This window comes from Oncorhynchus gorbuscha, linkage group LG10 (genome assembly GCF_021184085.1).
Source record: "Oncorhynchus gorbuscha isolate QuinsamMale2020 ecotype Even-year linkage group LG10, OgorEven_v1.0, whole genome shotgun sequence".
In the NCBI taxonomy this organism is placed as follows: domain Eukaryota; kingdom Metazoa; phylum Chordata; class Actinopteri; order Salmoniformes; family Salmonidae; genus Oncorhynchus; species Oncorhynchus gorbuscha.
The window spans coordinates 12069543-12089286 of NC_060182.1; the positions used below are offsets into that span (position 1 = coordinate 12069543).

Consider the following 19744-nt stretch of genomic DNA (forward strand, 5'->3'; position numbering starts at 1 on the left):
TAACAGTCAGTATCTGGTGTGGCCACCAGCTGCATTAAGGACTGCAGTGCATCTCCTCCTCATGGACTGCACCAGATTTGCCCGTTCTTTCCTTGAGATGTTACCCCACTCTTCCACCAAGGCACCTGCATGTTCCCAGACATTTCTGGGGGGGGGATGGCCCTAGCCCTCACCCTCCGATCCAACAGGTCCCAGACGTGCTCAGTGGGATTGAGATCCGGGCTCCTCGCTGGCCATGGCAGAACACAGACATTCCTGTCTTGCAGGAAATCACACACAGAACGAGCAGTATGGCTGGTGGCATTGTCATGCTGGAGGGTCATGTCTGAATGAGCCTGCAGGAAGGAAGGAGGATGTCTTCCCTGTAACGCACAGCGTTGAGATTGACAACAATCTTAGTCCAATGATGCTGTGACGCATCGCCCCAAACCATGACGGACCCTCCACCTCCAAATCGATCCTGCTCCAGAGTACAGGCCTCGGTGTAATGCTCATTCCTTTGACGATAAACGCGAATCCGACCATCACCCCTGGTGAGACAGAACCGCGACTCGTCAGTGAAGAGCACTTTTTGACAGTCCTGTCTGGTCCAGCGACAGTGGGTTTGTGCACGTAGGTGACGTTGTTGCCGGTGATGTCTGGTGAGGACCTGCCTTACAACAGGCCTACAAGCCCTCAGTCCAGCCTCTCTCAGCCTATTGCGGACAGTCTGAGCACTGATGGAGGGATTGTGCGTTCCTGTTGTAAGTCGGGCAGTTGCTGCCATCTTGTACCTGTCCCGCAGGTGTGATGTTCGGATAACCCGATCCTGTGCAGGTGTTGTTACACATGGTCTGCCACTGCGAGGACGATCAGCAGTCCATCCTGTAGCTCTGTCTTAGTAGGCGTCTCACAGTACAGACATTGCAATTTATTGCCCTGGCCACATCTGCAGTCCTCATGCCGCTTTGCAGCATGCCTAAGGCACGTTCACACAGATGAGCAGGGACACTGAGCATCTTTCTTTTGGTGTTTTTCAGAGTCAGTAGAATGGCCACTTTAGTGTCCTAAGTTTTCACAACTGTGACCTTAATTGCCTACCGTCTGTAAGCTGTTAGTGTCTTAACGACAGTTCCACAAGTGCATGTTCATGAATTGTTTAAACCCTTTACAATAAAGATCTGTGAAGTTATTTGGATTTTTACAAATGATCTTTGAAAGACAGGGGCCTGAAAAAGGGACGTTTCTTTATTTGCTGAGTTTGTGTGTGTACATGTACGGAACATTTCAAACGGTACTTTCCTCTGAAAACTTGATGGAAAAATAACTTTAATAGTAGTTTCTACCAGTTACAAAAAGGGTTAGTTTACCTGCTTCAGTTTTCCAATGGTTTCAAAATGCACATCCCTTTCCTTCTCTACCTCTGTCAACTGCAGGTTCACACCATCTATATCAGATGCCTTTACCTGAATGAGAACCACAAAGAGCACATATTCCGTTTCAGTTATTTTCACATATCCGATGTAAATCGAATCCGTTTCAGCATAAGGTTACGAGTCACACCATGCTAATGGAATATCTACAGTGATGACAAGATTAACACAACAGTTCCATTCAGAATTAACTTCATGATACTAACAGGATATTTTTTACATTGAAACAGTAGGGGTTCAATTTCAAACAAGCATATCACCAAACCTACCTGTCCAATTCGAGTTAGACATAAACTCATAAGAAACACTTTTAATGGCTAAATAAGTACAGTTCAATAAACATCAGGTACTCAGCAGACGAGAGTAGTAATGAGAGTCATAGCTTCATCTACCTGAACAAAGTCCACGTACACTCCCAGTCAGTGTAGCATTTCCCTGGGCCAACTAGTGTTGTCACGATACCAGAATTGTCCCTTCGATACTGATAGCAGGTTTAGTATCACAATATGATACTCCATGACACAACAATGAAAAGGCCAAAGTCACAGAATGGCACTTGATCCAGACAGAAACTATGTTCAATCGTTGGGCATCTTCAGAATTCAATATCATTACATTTGAAAAATTGTACATCCAGTTTATTTTTTACAGCCATGGATGCATTAATTAATAAATCATACAATCAATATGCCTTTGTTTTTACCAATCTAACTACAAAACATAAATGGTAATCATTTATTTGAAAGGTACTGTAAATCTCTATTGATAAACTGGGTAAATATGATAGAACTAGGCTATATCGTATTATTTAAAATACAGGTGAATGCAGATTATTAAATGGGTGTGTGCATGCTTTGAGTTATTGAGCTTGTAAAATCTGATTTCATGGGGCTACAGATGACAAACAATCCCTCCCATTTAAGAGTTATTTTATTGGCAACTGCTAGAAGAAAATATTATATTGTACCGATCAATTCTCCATAGAAGAAGCCATCTCCTTTATAAAAGTCTTAAAGTACTGACATCATTGGCTGTGGAATGTGTCTTTGTGGCTATGGAATCTAGAGAAAACAGGAAGGGAGACGAGGGATCGGGCCGGATTACCAAACGGGGACATGCTCTGGGACCCCGACCTTCAGCGGGGCCCCAGATAGAAAAAGGTGTAGGATTTCAGGAAATTAGCTTTAAAAAACTGCCAAAACATGTCTTAGTCTTCCAACAAAATGGGTAGAAATGGCATTATAAAACTGCATGTTTCACAGGGCTGAGCTTGCTTTATGCTGATTTGCATCGAGCAGTCGTGCCCTATGCAACTGTAGGCCTAAATAAACATGTATTCAGTCTAAATCACCTATTATGTTGACTGATCCATTCCAGTTAATCATTTTGGATTGAAAAAGTCTAGGCAGCCTAGTCAGTTTGAAGATAAAACTAATTTGATCCCATTCACATTTTCTCACAAACAAATGGGCTATGAATACATAAGGTTACCGCTGGGTTTACCCTGGCCAGAGGGACACAGTGAATAGTAGGTTAGACTATGGGCTATGAATACATAAGGTTACCGCTGGGTTTACCCTGGCCAGAGGGACACAGTGAATAGTAGGTTAGACTATGGGCTATGAATACATAAGGTTACGGCTGGGTTTACCCTGGCCAGAGGGACACAGTGAATAGTAGGTTAGACTATGGGCTATGAATACATAAGGTTACCGCTGGGTTTACCCAGATCACTAGTGTTTAGGCTGCTACATTTATGGAAGAGTTTTCACTTGTGTCTGTCTGGAGTCGTGTGATCAAAATCACTAAATAAAAGGCCTGAGGAAAGTGGAGCGCACATACCTTAAGATGAATGCATTGTTCCATGGACCTGATTGGTCAAGAGCCTGCAGCAGCACTCCAATGTGAAGGACAGAGAAATGGTGCTCGAGTTCAAAACTCCTAAGGCAAATCAGCATAAAAAAAACGAACTTCGCCCCTCTAACGCTTTGTGTCAATATATTTATTAAACTAAATCAAAAGTTGATTGAAAAGTGCTGTTGCAATGCATCCTCACCACAGGTTTTCCCCTGGAATGAGTAGGTGGAGCAGGCACTTTGCTCTTGGCGGTATAAAGGCTCTGCGGTGACAGACTTGACTCTCTCAATCACGTGAGACACTTGACAGAAGTACCGATCGTAACAACAATTCTAGTAACAAACAGTTGTTTTTTTCTCTTACAGACAGTAACAAAGTTTCGGTATACCGTGCAACACTAGGGCCAAATGCAGTGAACAAAGCCTACTTGCACTCCCAGTCAGTATTCCCCTGGCCCGGAGGAAAGTGTCTGAGTGTGTTGCTGTGTACACCACTCTGCCGTGTATGAGAAGAGAAAAACAAGTCAAACAACCTCTAGTTGGAGAGAGTGTTCTTTCTGCAGCTTCTCCGTGCTCTCCTGGTGCTCCAGACAGCTCTTCTCCATGCTCTCCTAAACACAGAGAGGAACACCACACATCAGCACACATGTATTTTTAGAATTCTATAAAAAGGCTAAACTACTACACATATTTAAAGTCATTAATCATAGTAAATGCTAGAAAAAACAAATCTGAGCATAAATAAGTAAGAAGCACTACTGACACCTTGTGGTCAGTGTTCCCGTGACGCCCCGTGGTCAGTGTTCCCGTGACGCCCCGTGGTCAGTGTTCCCGTGACGCCCCGTGGTCAGTGTTCCCGTGACGCCCCGTGGTCAGTGTTACCGTGACGCCCCGTGGTCAGTGTTACCGTGACGCCCCGTGGTCAGTGTTACCGTGACGCCCCGTGGTCAGTGTTCCCGTGACGCCCCGTGGTCAGTGTTCCCGTGACGCCCCGTGGTCAGTGTTACCGTGACGCCCCGTGGTCAGTGTTACCGTGACGCCCCGTGGTCAGTGTTACCGTGACGCCCCGTGGTCAGTGTTACCGTGACGCCCCGTGGTCAGTGTTACCGTGACGCCCGTGGTCAGTGTTACCGTGACGCCCGTGGTCAGTGTTACCGTGACGCCCGTGGTCAGTGTTACCGTGACGCCCCGTGGTCAGTGTTACCGTGACGCCCCGTGGTCAGTGTTACCGTGACGCCCCGTGGTCAGTGTTACCGTGACGCCCCGTGGTCAGTGTTACCGTGACGCCCCGTGGTCAGTGTTACCGTGACGCCCCGTGGTCAGTGTTACCGTGACAGGCATTACTCCGGGCAGTGAAGAGCGTCTCTAACTGCCAATATTGATTACTCAGTAACCTCATCTCCAACAGCATTTCTGTATGTTCATGTACAGGCTTTAAAGTGTATAGTGGTACAACACAGCATAACTACACTACATATTCCAGTAAGTACTGGAATATTCTAGTGAATAAATCAATGTGAAAGTGAAGTTGGTCGTGTACCTCAGCATCTTTGAGTCTGCGTTCAAACCAGCCCTTAGTGTCCTCCATGGACTGGACCTGGGCCTGCAGCTCCTCCACATACTGCTGCAGACCCTCCAGCTCCTTATTGCGAGCCTAGAGGTCAAAGGTCACATTAATACACAAGCAGAGCACCTCATGTTCTCTCCCTTCTCGTTGGCAATGTGGCCCTGAATCTAAATGTGCGACCCCCCCTTCACCTTCTCGTCTCGGAGCTGTGAGCGGATCCCCTCCTCTGTGCGGTTCTTGTCCTCATGGAGTCCCCTCAGCTCCTTCTCGTAGCGTGCCCGCACCCCCAGCACCTCCTTCTCATGCTGCAGACGCACGTCGCTCAGCTCCTCCTTGTGCCGGGACTTCTCTGTGATTATCTCCATGGCCAGTTCATCCAGCATGGCCTTCCGCTTGTCAGCTGTCTGCAGGGGGAGGGTGACGGAGACGGGAGGATAACTCATTTATGGTGATGATAGATGAACAATAACATTCACACTCATCCAGCACTGATTCACTGTTTCTTAAACAAAGCATGAGTCTTTGAATCATAATCCTGAATTCATGTCAATTTGACTCAAAGATAACTCTGTGATAAGTCCAAGACTGGCACATATGCTAATTGAAGCTGTGCTGTCCATATATGGCCTGTGACCCTGTGGGCAGAATGAGTGGAGCTTGAGATCAGCACTCCCACCTTCACTGGCATACAGTAATGACAATTACTACAGTGCGATGTGTGTATACCTCCTGTACGCATCTCTGTTCACTGTGTGTGTGTGTGTCACAGATAGCCCACCTTTTTAGCCTCCTCCAGCTCTTGCTGTAATCGGTCTTTCCATTGGTCCAATACAGTCAGCTGTTCCAACAGTCTGCTGTTGGCACGGTTCCCCTCCTACAGAGAAAAAAAAGACAGCTAAAGAGAGGATAAAAATACATTTGCAACTCCATCTTTTTCCTCCTTGACCTACAATAGAAGACCTTTATCAAAGTACTAACCACTGTAAAAGTGAGGTGCATTTCAGTGCTTCTCGGAGTACGCATGCATTAGAACAATGTGAGGGTCGCACAAACCTGTAGCTGAGAGTTAAGGTCATCTCTCTGTGCCAGGAAGCTCTCCTGCTCTGTCCGTCTCTGCTGCAGCTCAACGTTCAGAGCCGTGTTTTGGTCATGCAAAAGGTTCATCTCCTGAGTCTTCACTGTCTGAATCTAATGACACACAACACCCACTAGTTAGGACACACTGACCTTCACAATTGAACAACATTTGATTACGTTTGACAAAAAAGGTATTTCTAGACTTTGTTTAATGAAACAACGTGGATCAAATGTGTCAGAAGTGGAGAAAGTGAGACATGAAAAGCAGATGAGCAGAAGTTGAACGTCTTTGGATTAAAGCTTTGTAGGAAAAACAACAAACCGTTTGTATTATTGTAAATAGCAGCAATTCATGTCTGAACTGTTGAAATAACCACCATCCGCCAGTATGGTGAAAAATGTCTTTACCTCCCTGACTTTATTCACAACAGCTCGACTTGTCATAATGGTGATGCATCATGGGTAATGGCTGGTGAGTGATGACAGTGGTCGAGTGAATAGTGATGAGGTTCCGTGGGGGGGGTCCTGGCAGGGCGTGGGTCAGAATACTATACCTGTTCCAGAGCGACTAGGTTAGTCCTGAGAGCATCGTTCTCAGTCAGGATATTCTCCACCTGCTCCTGACTCACAGCACTCTGACACGCTATCTGCATCACAGCAGCACACACGGGGTTCACACAAGGGGGGGGCCACCCAGGACAGCCATGGAGGGAAGAGAGGACAGACGGAGGAAAAAGACAACGAGGTGCCGATTGGCAGCACAACAATATGGATTGAAAGAGAAGGGGGAAAGACGAGTTAGATTAATAGGATGGATCATCAACGGGGTTCGGCTGAAATTACCAGAAGAGGATCAGTAAGGTACGGACAACAGAATGAAAAACAAGAAGGATAAATGAGGTAAAGAAACAACGAAAGGACGGTGACAGAAGCCAGATCAGAAACAGAACGTCTGCATGACTTGCCAAAATGTAAAAAATATTTCCATATTGTAAAGAGAAAACAAAAAGAGAAGACAACAGCAGACCCAAAATCCTTATCTTATTGTTGTCTGTTCAGAGCGGAGTTGGAGTTCATTAAGACGTGTGACATCAGAGGACATAAGTGCCAAGTTATGACAAGTCCTAAGTTTTCATAACTGTGACCTTAATTGCCTTCCGTCTGTAAGCTGTTAGTGTCTTTAACGACCGATCCACAGGTGCATGTTCATTCATTGTTAATGGTTCATTGAACAAACATGGGAAACCGTGTTTAAACCTTTTACAATGAAGATCTGTGAAGTTATTTGGATTTTTACGAATTATCTTTGAAAGACAAGGGGCCTGTTTCTTTTTTTGCTGAGTTTAATACAACTAAAAGTTGAGAGAAAATGTGAATAAGGTTTGCATGTCAGATGCCTTAATTGTTTTGAAACAAATATTTCCAAATTACAGGAGCTGTGATGAACTCAGTTTATACAAATGAAAAAGCTCTACATTATACTACCTACAGTATGGTATCATACTCTACTTCCATTATACTACCTACAGTATGGTATCATACTCTATTTCCATAATACGACCTACAGTATGGGTATCATACTCTACTTCCATTATACGACCTACAGTATGGGTATCATACTCTACTTCCATTATACTACCTACAGTATGGGTATCATACTCTACTTCCATTATACGACCTACAGTATGGGTATCATACTCTACTTCCATTATACTACCTACAGTATGGGTATCATACTCTACTTCCATTATACTACCTACAGTATGGGTATCATACTCCACTTCCATTATACTACCTACAGTATGGGTATCATACTCTACTTCCATTATACTACCTACAGTATGGGTATCATTAAATCGGCCGACCTCTAGTTTCAAGTCCTGATTAGGTCTGGACTTTGACTCTGCCATTCCAAACCTTCAAATATTTAGATTTTCCCCCCCACCATTTTCATGTAGGCTTTTCACACAGGGGCATTGGGTGTTGCATAACTTTGTTTATGAAATAATTATGTAATTGTGTTATTTGTTCACTCGGGTTCCTTTTTATCTAATATTAGGTTTTGATTGAAGATCTGATAACATTCCGTATTAAAAAAAAATGCAAAACTTGAGAAACTTAGAAAGGGGGCAAATCCTTTTTTTACAGCATAAAAACTTATGTAGAGCAAATTATGGTTAAAAGGTTTGACTTTTACCTGATCTCTGAGTGGTGTAGAACCAACTAATGTCATTGTTTTACCTGATCTCTGAGTGGTGTAGAACTAACTAATGCTCATTGTTTTACCTGATCTCTGAGTGGTGTAGAACTCATGCTCATTGTTTTACCTGATCTCTGAGTGGTGTAGAACTAACTAATGCTCATTGTTTTACCTGATCTCTGAGTGGTGTAGAACTAACTAATGCTCATTGTTTTACCTGATCTCTGAGTGGTGTAGAACTAACTCATGCTCATTGTTTTACCTGATCTCTGAGTGGTGTAGAACTAACTAATGCTCCTTGTTTTACCTGATCTCTGAGTGGTGTAGAACTAACTAATGCTCCTTGTTTTACCTGATCTCTGAGTGGTGTAGAACTAACTAATGCTCATTGTTTTACCTGATCTCTGAGTGGTGTAGAACTAACTCATGCTCATTGTTTTACCTGATCTCTGAGTGATGTAGAACTAACTAATGCTCCTTGTTTTACCTGATCTCTGAGTGGTGTATAACTAACTAATGCTCCTTGTTTTACCTGATCTCTGAGTGGTGTAGAACCAACTAATGCTCATTGTTTTACCTGATCTGAGTGGTGTAGAACTAACTAATGCTCATTGTTTTACCTGATCTCTGAGTGGTGTAGAACTAACTAATGCTCCTTGTTTTACCTGATCTCTGAGTGGTGTAGAACTAACTAATGCTCATTGTTTTACCTGATCTCTGAGTGGTGTAGAACAAACTAATGCTCATTGTTTTACCTGATCTTTGAGTGGTGTAGAACTAACTAATGCTCATTGTTTTACCTGATCTCTGAGTGGTGTAGAACTCATGCTCATTGTTGTACCTGATCTCTGAGTGGTGTAGAACTAACTAATGCTCATTGTTTTACCTGATCTCTGAGTGGTGTAGAACTAACTAATGCTCCTTGTTTTACCTGATCTCTGAGTGGTGTAGAACTAACTAATGCTCCTTGTTTTACCTGATCTCTGAGTGGTGTAGAACTAACTAATGCTCATTGTTTTACCTGATCTCTGAGTGGTGTAGAACTAACTAATGCTCATTGTTTTACCTGATCTCTGAGTGGTGTAGAACTAACTAATGCTCATTGTTTTACCTGATCTCTGAGTGGTGTAGAACAAACTAATGCTCATTGTTTTACCTGATCTCTGAGTGGTGTAGAACTAACTAATGCTCATTGTTTTACCTGATCTCTGAGTGGTGTAGAACTAACTAATGCTCATTGTTTTACCTGATCTCTGAGTGTGTGTAGAACTAACTCATGCTCCTTCTGTCGGCTCTGTAGCTGCTCCTTCATCTCTCCAACACTCTAAAAAAAACACAGGCAGCAAGAGTCAGCTTCAGCTTCCTACTAGATTCTGTCAGGCTGTCAATCATTTTAGGATATGGGTCTAGTGCATACCTACTACAACCCAGCTAGAAATCTGTTGTGAAGTTAACAAGGAGTATGTATTGTCATAATACAACAATATGAGTACTTCAGGTGCAATACCAATCATAAACAATATATTGAGATTGATCTCATAACAGGACAGGCAATATCGGGATGTGTGACCTGGTTTGCTGACAGCAGATCTCCCTGTAACTTCTGGATGCGGATGTTCAATGACTTTAGCTCCTCCTCCTTCCTCTGTTGAATCTCATCGATTTTAGTCCTGGTGCAGAAATAATGTATTTTAATCAAATGGCATCTGGCTTCTTTTTTTTTTGTTACATAATTTAACTATAAAACTATATACTATATATATAACTATACATAATTTAACTCTTCCTTCAGAAGCTTGGTGAAAGAGGAAAACAAATTGAATCTTTATGCATGCCCTTACCTGCTGTCATTATAAAGGGCTTCTTTTTCAGCTTGCGAACGCAGAAAGCTATAAAACAAATCATAAAAAGCCAGTGAGAAAACTGCTCCACCATGAAACCTCCCAGTAGAGGAGATATAAGAGACTCCGAGTGTGAGGCCAGGGCTCTGGAGGCCAGGGCTCTGGAGGCCAGGGCTCTGGAGGCCAGGGCTCTGGAGGCCAGGGCTCTGGAGGCCAGGGCTCTGGAGGCCAGGGCTCTGGAGGCCAGGGCTCTGGAGGCCAGGGCTCTGGAGGCCAGGGCTCTGGAGGCCAGGGCTCTGGAGGCCAGGGCTCTGGAGGCCAGGGCTCTGCCGGTGTGAAAAGAGCCCTTGAGGGGAGATTTGGGCAGACGTCTTTGCAGATACAGCAGATGATAGTGACTGATGGCAAAACAAGTTGAGGTTCAGTCTCATTACTCCCGACAGCTGACTGTCCACGGAGCCGGTGCCGAGTGTCACATTGCTATACTGAGCCTGAGACGGCTGCCTAATGATGACAGAGAAACAGCACTATAACAGGACAAGGCCCAGGTGCTTATCATTACTGTCATACTCTGATGTAGTTCATCACAGCTGAGCCAAGGAAACTCAAATACATTCATCCACATTGGCAAGGAAATACAATCGATTATGAAATTGTCTTTTAATGCTTTTTAAGTTTTACTTTGTGTAGAACCAAAGAAAGGCCTTCATAACACTTGCAAGGTAAATAGAATCTTACCGGTCTTGTTTTTTCTTCAATTTATCAGAGAGCTAGAAAGCAACACATGGATCAAATCACTTTTCCATTACATGTAGGGGCCTAGATGCTAATATACACTAGAGCCTGATCTATACAACGGAGAACACATCTGATCTTATAGTTAGTTACCTTTGCTATTTCTTCTTGAAGTTGAGTGATGTCTGCCTGTTTGGATGACTGGAGGATAGAAATTAAATATGTAAGTACTTAGATGAAGAGACATAAGAATAGCCAACAAATTGTTGTCTGTCCTTAATTGTGCCTTAGGGAAAGTCTGTCCACAGCATATCATATATCATATAAACCCACATACAGTCAATTAGCCTAATAAATGGAGGAGGCAGGTAGTGACCATATTTTTTTATGTACTCTCAGATACAGAGCTGTATATCTTACTGCTTCACTTTGAGGCACGAGGGCAGGTAACATAAAAACGGAATAAAAAACTAAATAACAAAACCTATAAATGTTTCTTAGCATAGACAGCAATTATCACAAAAATCTGAGATCGTTTCTATGAGAAATGGCCAATTAGTAAAGCATCATCCTGGGTCATTAGCACCTAACCTAGGGTTGTAGGGTGGGTCGTTAGCACCTAACCTAGGGTTGTAGGGTGGGTCATTAACACCTAACCTAGGGTTGTAGGGTGGGTCATTAACACCTAACCTAGGGTTGTGGGATGGGTCGTTAGCACCTAACCTAGGGTTGTGGGATGGGTCGTTAGCACCTAACCTAGGGTTGTATGGTGGGTTGTTAGCACCTAACCTAGGGTTGTAGGGTGGGTCATTAGCACCTAACCTAGGGTTGTAGGGTGGGTCATTAGCACCTAACCTAGGGTTGTAGGGTGGGTCGTTAGCACCTAACCTAGGGTTGTAGGGTGGGTCGTTAGCACCTAACCTAGGGTTGTGGGATGGGTCATTAGCACCTAACCCAGGGTTGTTCATGGGTCGTTAGCACCTAACCTAGGGTTGGAAAATGGGTTAATAATTACCTCTAGTGCTTGGAGCTGCTCCTTCAGTAGGCGCTTCTCCTCCACCTCAGTGTGCAGCTGCAGCTCCACCTCTGGCCCAAAGCATTGCGTTATTGGATTTGGACACAGTGCTGACCACCTAAGAGCATCCTGTTTCATAACTAGCCCGGGGGTCCTCACTGCAGGTCCTGCAGGGCACGAGGTAGTCCAGCTCAGTCTTAAATTACAGTACCCCGACTTACATGATCATCACTTTCTGGAAAAGTGGCAAAAGCATAGCCCCTGTCTATTTCTACAATGAATCTTCTTAACTGATTTGGAACCTAACATTAACCCTAACCACACTACTAACCTTATGCCTAACCCTAAACCACACTGCTAAGCTTATGCCTAACCCTAAACCACACTGCTAAGCTTATGCCTAACCCTAAACCACACTGCTAAGCTTATGCCTAACCCTAAACCACACTGCAAAGCTTATGCCTAACCCTAAACCACACTGCTAAGCTTATGCCTAACCCTAAACCACACTGCTAAGCTTATGCCTAACCCTAACCACACTGCTAAGCTTATGCCTAACACTAACCACACTGCTAACCTTATGCCTAACCCTAACCACACTGCTAACCTTATGCCTAACATTAACCTTAACCACACTGCTAACCTTATGCCTAACCCTAACCACACTACTAACCTTATGCCTAACACTAACCACACTGCTAACCTTATGCCCAACCCTAAACCACACTGCTAACCTTATGCCTAACCCTAATCTAGAGGTGAAAGAAACACACACCTATTTAGGCGAGGTGCTGGCTAGCGGAGTAGAACACTTAAAAAACAAAAAGGAGAGCCTCACACTCTAGGAGCTCAGATGCAAAAATATTTATGTCCAACGTTTCTCGACAGACAAGCTGTCTTAATCAGGGTATAACGACAAACACTGTGGAGTGACTCGTTTATATCGTGTTAAAAGACACACAGGTGTCTGTAATCATGGCCAGGTGTGGCCTGATATCATTGGTTAATTCTCATATATTAAAATAGCATACAAAAAAACATAAATGGATAACATCTGATCACAGATAATACATAAGCCTACAAACATTTACAATGAATAGCAAAATCACATTAGTCACAAGAATGGCTTCAGATCAAAGTCTACGTTGAGACCGAAGGGAGCAAGGTTCTTTAAATTACAGATCCAGGCAGCCTCTCGTTTTAACAATAAATTGTCTAGGTCACACCCTCTCCTAGGGAAGATAACATGTTCGATGCCAATATAACGTAGAGACGAAATCGAGTGGTTTGCTTCCAAAAAGTGGGCCGCAACTGGTTAAGTCCAGTTTTTGCACCTAATGGTGCTACGATATGTACTTTTAATTTTCGCTTTGTTGTAGCCACATCATTTTTGCCACAAGGACAAGTTAGAAGATAAATAACTGCCTTAGTGGAGCGCGTGATGACACCTTTGATTGGGATCCGTTTCCCTTTTTGGGAATGTTTGAAGGATCTACATTTATAAGTGCCATTGCATTGAGCACAGCCATTACATTTGTAGTTTCCATCCAGTAGGGGCGCAAATACACGCTGTGCAGGGATATCTTGGGGTGGTAAATCAGCGCTTACCAATTGATCTCGGAGGTTTCTGCCCCGTGAGAATATGACCAAGGGAAGGTCCGAAAACACATTACCAATACTATCATCGGATCTTAGAATGTGCCAATGTTTGTGAACGATTCCCTTAATTTGTTCAGAGCACTTTGAATAGTAGGCAGTTAAAACGCAAGAATGCTTCTTTTTGCGAGACTGACCTTGAAAAAGGTCATGTCTCATTTTGTTTTGAATTTTCTCAATAGCAGTATTAAATCTGACCATTTTTGTAGCCCCTCTCCTTGAATTTTCTTTGAGTCTCGGCCATATTTCTGTCGAAATCTGATTGTAAAAAATCTGATTTGACAGAATTGGCTATAGGGCAAACTGTTTTTCAAGGGAAGTGGGTGACAACTATCAGCCCTCAACAAACTGTTAGGATCAGTAGGTTTCCTGTAAAGATCAGTGTATAAAACATTATCTTCACACAAGATCAGAAGATCAATGAAACTGATTTGACGTGTATCAGATTACATAGTAAATCTCAGATGCTCAGAACAGGAGTTAAAAAAGCATGGAATGCCTGGAGCTGTTTTGCATCACCCCTCCATAGAACAAAAATATCATCAATATACCATTTCCAAATAATGATGTTAGGCAAGAAAACATTTTTGAGAGGATTGAAAATAGACTATCTCCATGTAACCATATACAAATTAGCATAGTTAGGAGCCATGGGGGATCCCATAGCAGTACCATTCGTCTGAATAAAGAAATCATTTAGAAACATTAAATAGTTATGTGTGAGTACTATTTCAGCCCAATGTTATAATGCAGGCACTGGAAGGTAGTTCATTAGGGTCACGTTGCAGAAGAAAATGTTCCATAGCTTCAATACTGCCCTCGTGTGGAATTTTGTGTATAACGACTCAACATCAAAAGTAACTAACAAAGTATTATCAGGGAGAGGAAGGATCAAGAGATTCAATGATAGAGATCATACTAGTGGTGTCTTTTACAAAGGAGGGGAGCTGTTCTGAGATCATACTGCTGGTGTCTTTTACAAAGGAGGGGAGCTGTTCTGAGATCATACTGCTGCTGTTCTTTACAAAGGAGGGGAGCTGTTCTGAGATCATACTGCTGGTGTCTTTTACAAAGGAGGGGAGCTGTTCTGAGATCATACTGCTGGTGTTCTTTACAAAGGAGGGGAGCTGTTCTGAGATCATACTGCTGGTGTTCTTTACAAAGGAGGGGAGCTGTTCTGAGATCATACTAGTGGTGTCTTTTACAAAGGAGGGGAGCTGTTCTGAGATCATACTGCTGGTGTTCTTTACAAAGGAGGGGAGCTGTTCTGAGATCATACTGCTGCTGTTCTTTACAAAGGAGGGTAGCTGTTCTGAGATCATACTGCTAGTGTCCTTTACAAAGGAGGGGAGCTGTTCTGAGATCATACTGCTGGTGTCTTTTACAAAGGAGGGGAGCTGTTCTGCAATCATACTGCTGGTGTTCTTTACAAAGGAGGGGAGCTGTTCTGCAAGTGGTCTAATAAATAACTGCATCAATGCCCGCTACAATAGGACGCCCTGGAGGTTTTGTAATATTCTTGTGTAATTTTGGCTAAGTATAAAAAGCAATTTTAGGGTGTTGAATAGCCAAAAAGCCGTGTTCTTTTTCGGTTATCTGACCAGAACTTAAATACCCATCTAAGGACAGTAAAGATTGTGTTCTGAAATTGGGCCGTAGAGTCACTTCTGAGTTTCTTGTAAAAGGTTAACCACACTGCTAACATTGTGCCAAACCCTAAATTAAGATAAAAACAGTGATTTTTGTTTTCAAACATTTTTACAAGTTATCCAATTTTGACTTTATCACTAGCCCATCTTGTGCGAACCCGGTCTCACGCTCCTGACTGGTCTTTGACATGCTGTAAACAAAAGCTAGATGCCTGCTGGACACATGCCCCACACAGCCTGCATTGGGGAGCAGTGAACTGGACTATGTTCTATCCGATTTGTAGGAAACCAGCAGTTAAATTATTTAAGCAACATTTGGTGCTGGGTAGAGGTCAACCGATTAATCTGAATAATTAGTTCTGATTAAGTTTTCATAACAATCGGTATGTTTGGACACCGATTACATTGCAACCCACGAGGAGAGAGCGTGGCAGGCTCACCACCTGTTACGAGAGTGCAGGCAGCAAGGAGCCATGGTAAGTTGTTAACATAATTATGACATAACATTGAAGGTTGTACAATGTAACAGCAATATTTAGACTTAGGGATGCCACCCGTTAGATAAAATACGGAACGGTTCTAAATGTTTTGTTTTCAAAATTATAGTTTCCGGATTTGACCATATTAATGACCTAAGGCTTTTATTTCTGTGTTATTATAGTATAATTAAGTCTATGATTTGATAGAGCAGTCTGACTGAGCGATGGTAGGCAGCAGCAGGCTCGTAAGCATTCATTCAAACAGCACTTTAATCCGTTTGCTTTATGACTTCAAGCCTATCAACTCCCGAGATTAGGCTGGCAATACTAAAGCACCTATTAGAACATCCAATAGTCAAAGGTATATGAAATGCAAATGGTATAAAGAGAAATAGTCCTATAATAACTACAACCTAAAACTTCTTACCTGGGAATATTGAAGACTCATGTTAAAAGGAACCACCACCTTTCATATGTTCTCATGTTCTAAGCAAGGAACACAAACTTGAGCTTTTTTTACATAGCACATATTGCACTTTTACTTTCTTCTCCAACACTGCTTTTTTGCATTATTTAAACCAAATTGAACATGTTTCATTATTTATTTGAGACTAAATTGATTTTCTTAATGTATTATAGTAAGTTAAAATAAAAGTGTTCATTGTTCATTCAATATTGTTGTAAAGCTTATTATTACAAATATATATATATGCAAAATAATTGGTATAGGCTTTTTTTGGTCCTCCAATAATCGGTAGCGGTTTTGAAAAATCATAAATCGGTCGACCTCTAGTGCTGGGAGTCAACATTGTTAACAAAGATGTCAATGAATTAAGTCAATCACTCTTGTAAAGTAGCACAACAACCAAGGGGGAAAGATTCAACTTTAGTATTGCTCTACTAGGCTTTCCAGACTATTTCTGAAGATTTATTCTCCATAAGAAAGACTCAACTCACCACTTAGCTCAGTCACTCGCTGTTCCAGTTTGGCACACTTTGCCTCCGCCTGGGGAAAAAAAACAAAAGGAAATTAATTTAAGGACAACTCAACACAATGCCATACCGCATCCATAATTCAAAACTGTAATCTAAATATGGGGTTGTTTGTGAAATAATCTTGTAATTAAATAACAAATAAACATAAAACCAACCACCATGTATAACACAAAGACTTGATCTAAATAGGGGATGATTCATGTGTTGAAATACGCCAGTTTGCGTTCCATACTGTAACGATTTAATATGATGTAAAAACATACAGGTACAGCATAATGGACAGAATAAACAGAGCCTTTTATATGTTGAATAGAGCAACCAGCTCAATAATGAACAACAGCGACCGGTGTATACATTTATGTATGCCTGATACAACAGAGGAAGTGCATCTGAGGATATTTTCAAAATGGCACTTCCTTTGAAAAATGTGTTTATGATGTCACCTGTTCCAGTCTGTCATTGGTTCCGGCTGCAGAGTCCTCCCTGGTCTCACTGACGTCAGAGTGCAACCGGACACCGTTGGTGTCAGCCAGGCCATCTGTCTCTGAGGCTTTGGTTTCACTGACCTCCGCTCCCATCTGGCTCTTTATCTCACTCTCATGGCGCTCCTGAAGGGCTGAGGGGAAAAACACAGCGATGTAAAGGTTTAGTAGAGATTTTTGTTTTTAAACTGATGCTGTGTTGCCATTACCAGATACATCTCATCTAAGAAATGCCTTTGACAATGTTGATTTTCTACAACGATAACCAACATAAGCATACCCGTCATCTTTTTCTGAAGGGCAGCGTTCTCTGCCTGGAGGCGCAGTAACTCTCCATCCACAGAGATGGAGATGGTACCGGAGGATTCAGCCTGCAGCCCCTTGCCATCCTTTAGCTCTTTGATTTCATGTTGTAGCTCCTCTATCTGAGTACATAACTAAACAGGGGAATGCAATAAATGAAAAATATTTCTGTAATATAATCATGAAATGTGATCAGGAAGGTGGGGCCTTTATGTTATACAAGCCACACAAAGGATAGGCCTAATTCACATCTTAATTTACAAGGACATTCCCCTCTTCTGAACCAGTGGCATGTGCGGGAGCAGGGGACATCCAGTACCTTGGACAGCTCCTGCATCAGGGTGCTGTTTTGCAGTCTGAAGTCGTCCTCTTGGCTGTGCAGCTTGCCTTGCAGCATCTCGTTCTCGCTGAGTAATGCATCCACCTCCTGAGCGCACACACCAGACAACCAGTCCATGTAAACAGAAAGTAGGCCCTCTCACACAGGATGATGACCATCATCCCCACATTTCTAGATTGAATACTCTTGCAAAAAACACAATAACAATGTACGTTGCTGATTAGAAAGAATGGTGAATAAGTTGGAGGACATTGCTCTACTTCGATATCATACTTTGATGTGCCGCCACAAATCAGATTTTCCAAAACATTTCCAAATGATCTAAAATACTCTGGGGAAAGGTTAAATATGCATATTTAAACAGCAGAGGGGGCTGTTGACTGCATTAATACAACATTAATTATAAATCAGGCCCATATACATCGTAAACCTATGCTACAGTCACTGAAGATGTGGAAGAACCTAATGAGTAAATGCATGAAATGAAGTTAACAGACAAAATGAGTGTGTCCTATGCTCTCTACATGTACTTGGGAATAATCTCTCTATCCATTAAGTTTTACTTGTCACAAGTACAATGATATGCTTAACTTGCAAGCCCTACCCAACTGCACAGTATTCAATATAAAAAAACGAATAGTAGAACTAATGAAATAAAACTAAAATAAGAGAGCAAGAGATATATATCTATATAGGGTCAGTTCCAGTACCAACTTTAAAATGTTCAGGGATTACAGGATTATTTGAGGGAAATACAGTATGTGCATGTGGGCTGGAATTAGCAGAAAGTGACTGGTAGTAGGATAAATCATTATAATTACATTTACATTTAAGTCATTTAGCAGACGCTCTTATCCAGAGCGATTTACAAATTGGATAATAATAATAGTAAACAGTATGGCAGCAGCATAAAGACGTCCGCATGTTTCCCATCTCAAAGGTAAGGGTTTTTCCCGGCTGTTCGCGCACACGTAATTATTTCTCGAGCCAAGCCGAAGTCAGTAGCCGAAGTCTACGCCCCTTCATTGGTGATTGGTCAAAAATCGGGATTCTTCAATGAAGTGTTTGTTATCGTTCAACGACAGATTAATTGTTTTCATGCTCATTCTTTTTTTCACCAAACAACACCTTAGTTAGATGTCACATTGCGCGACTAAGACCTCTGACAAAAACAAACGTTTTTTTAAATGTCATTTTTATTTAACTAGGCAAGTCAGGAAAGAACAAATTCTTATTTACAATGACAGCCTACTGGGGAACAGTGGGTTAACTGCCTTGCTCAGGAGCAAAACAACAGATTTACTTCGTCAGCTAGGGGATTCGATACACTTGTTCCTCGTTTTTGAAGTGAAGGTCTTTAAGGGGGCATGTGAGCACACATGTCCGGTTCGCCAACGGCTAAGCACCAGCCCAACCGAAGCATGCAGAAGACTTAAGTGTTGGGTGGGTTTGTGCGTGGTGGTGAGTGTGAGCGTGTAACATTGTCAGTGTAGGCGTGATAGGTGGATATACATGTAAACCGTGCTGAAAGTGACTGGTAGGAGAAATATAAATAATTTTCAAAATCAAAAACACATTCTATTGGTTACATGCGCCGAATACAACAGATGTAGAATTTATCATGAAATGTTTACTTACGAGCCCACTCCCAACAAAGCAGAGTTAAAAAGTAAGAAAAATAGTAACAATGAAATAACAATAACGAAGTTATATACAAGGAGTACCAGTACCGATTAAATGTGTCGGGGTATGAGGTAGTTGAGGTAACACAGTATGTACACGTAGATACATACATTTAAACTCAGTTTTTGACAATTCCAGATATTAGGATCACCACTTTATTTTAAGAATGTGAAATGTCAAAATAATAGTAGAGTGTGATTTATTTCATCTTTTATTTCTTTCATCACATTCCCACTGGGTCAGAAGTTTACATGCTACCAAATACAAATTGAGTGTATTGCCTTTAAATTGTTTAAGTTGGATCAAACGTTTCAGGTAGCCTTCTACAAGCTTCCCACAATAAGTTGGGTGAATATTGGCCCATTCCTCCTGACAGAGCTGGTGTAACTGAGTCAGGTTTGCCTCCTTGCTCACACACGCTTTTTCAGTTCTGCCCACAAATTTTCTATAAGA

At 42.2% G+C, this 19744-nt stretch overlaps 1 protein-coding gene across 4 annotated transcripts in view; it reads right to left on the reverse strand.

Annotated features, from left to right (window-relative positions):
- The window catches only part of gripap1 (GRIP1 associated protein 1), an 84934-nt gene that overhangs the window by 61708 nt on the left and 3482 nt on the right, over positions 1-19744 (reverse strand). For 2 of the 4 annotated variants that reach the window (XM_046364903.1, XM_046364906.1), the window contains exons 5-21: positions 17588-17695; positions 17246-17402; positions 16927-17099; positions 16445-16493; positions 11704-11870; positions 10842-10889; positions 10692-10723; positions 9954-10001; positions 9683-9782; positions 9359-9436; positions 6467-6559; positions 5889-6023; positions 5614-5709; positions 5027-5239; positions 4809-4922; positions 3802-3879; positions 1350-1445 (exon numbers count right to left, since the gene is read on the reverse strand). In XM_046364903.1, coding sequence (XP_046220859.1) covers positions 1350-1445; positions 3802-3879; positions 4809-4922; positions 5027-5239; positions 5614-5709; positions 5889-6023; positions 6467-6559; positions 9359-9436; positions 9683-9782; positions 9954-10001; positions 10692-10723; positions 10842-10889; positions 11704-11870; positions 16445-16493; positions 16927-17099; positions 17246-17402; positions 17588-17695 — 1785 coding nt within the window. The remainder of the gene's footprint in view (positions 1-1349; positions 1446-3801; positions 3880-4808; positions 4923-5026; positions 5240-5613; positions 5710-5888; positions 6024-6466; positions 6560-9358; positions 9437-9682; positions 9783-9953; positions 10002-10691; positions 10724-10841; positions 10890-11703; positions 11871-16444; positions 16494-16926; positions 17100-17245; positions 17403-17587; positions 17696-19744) is intronic. The other 2 variants (XM_046364905.1, XM_046364904.1) reach the window with 2 other exon arrangements.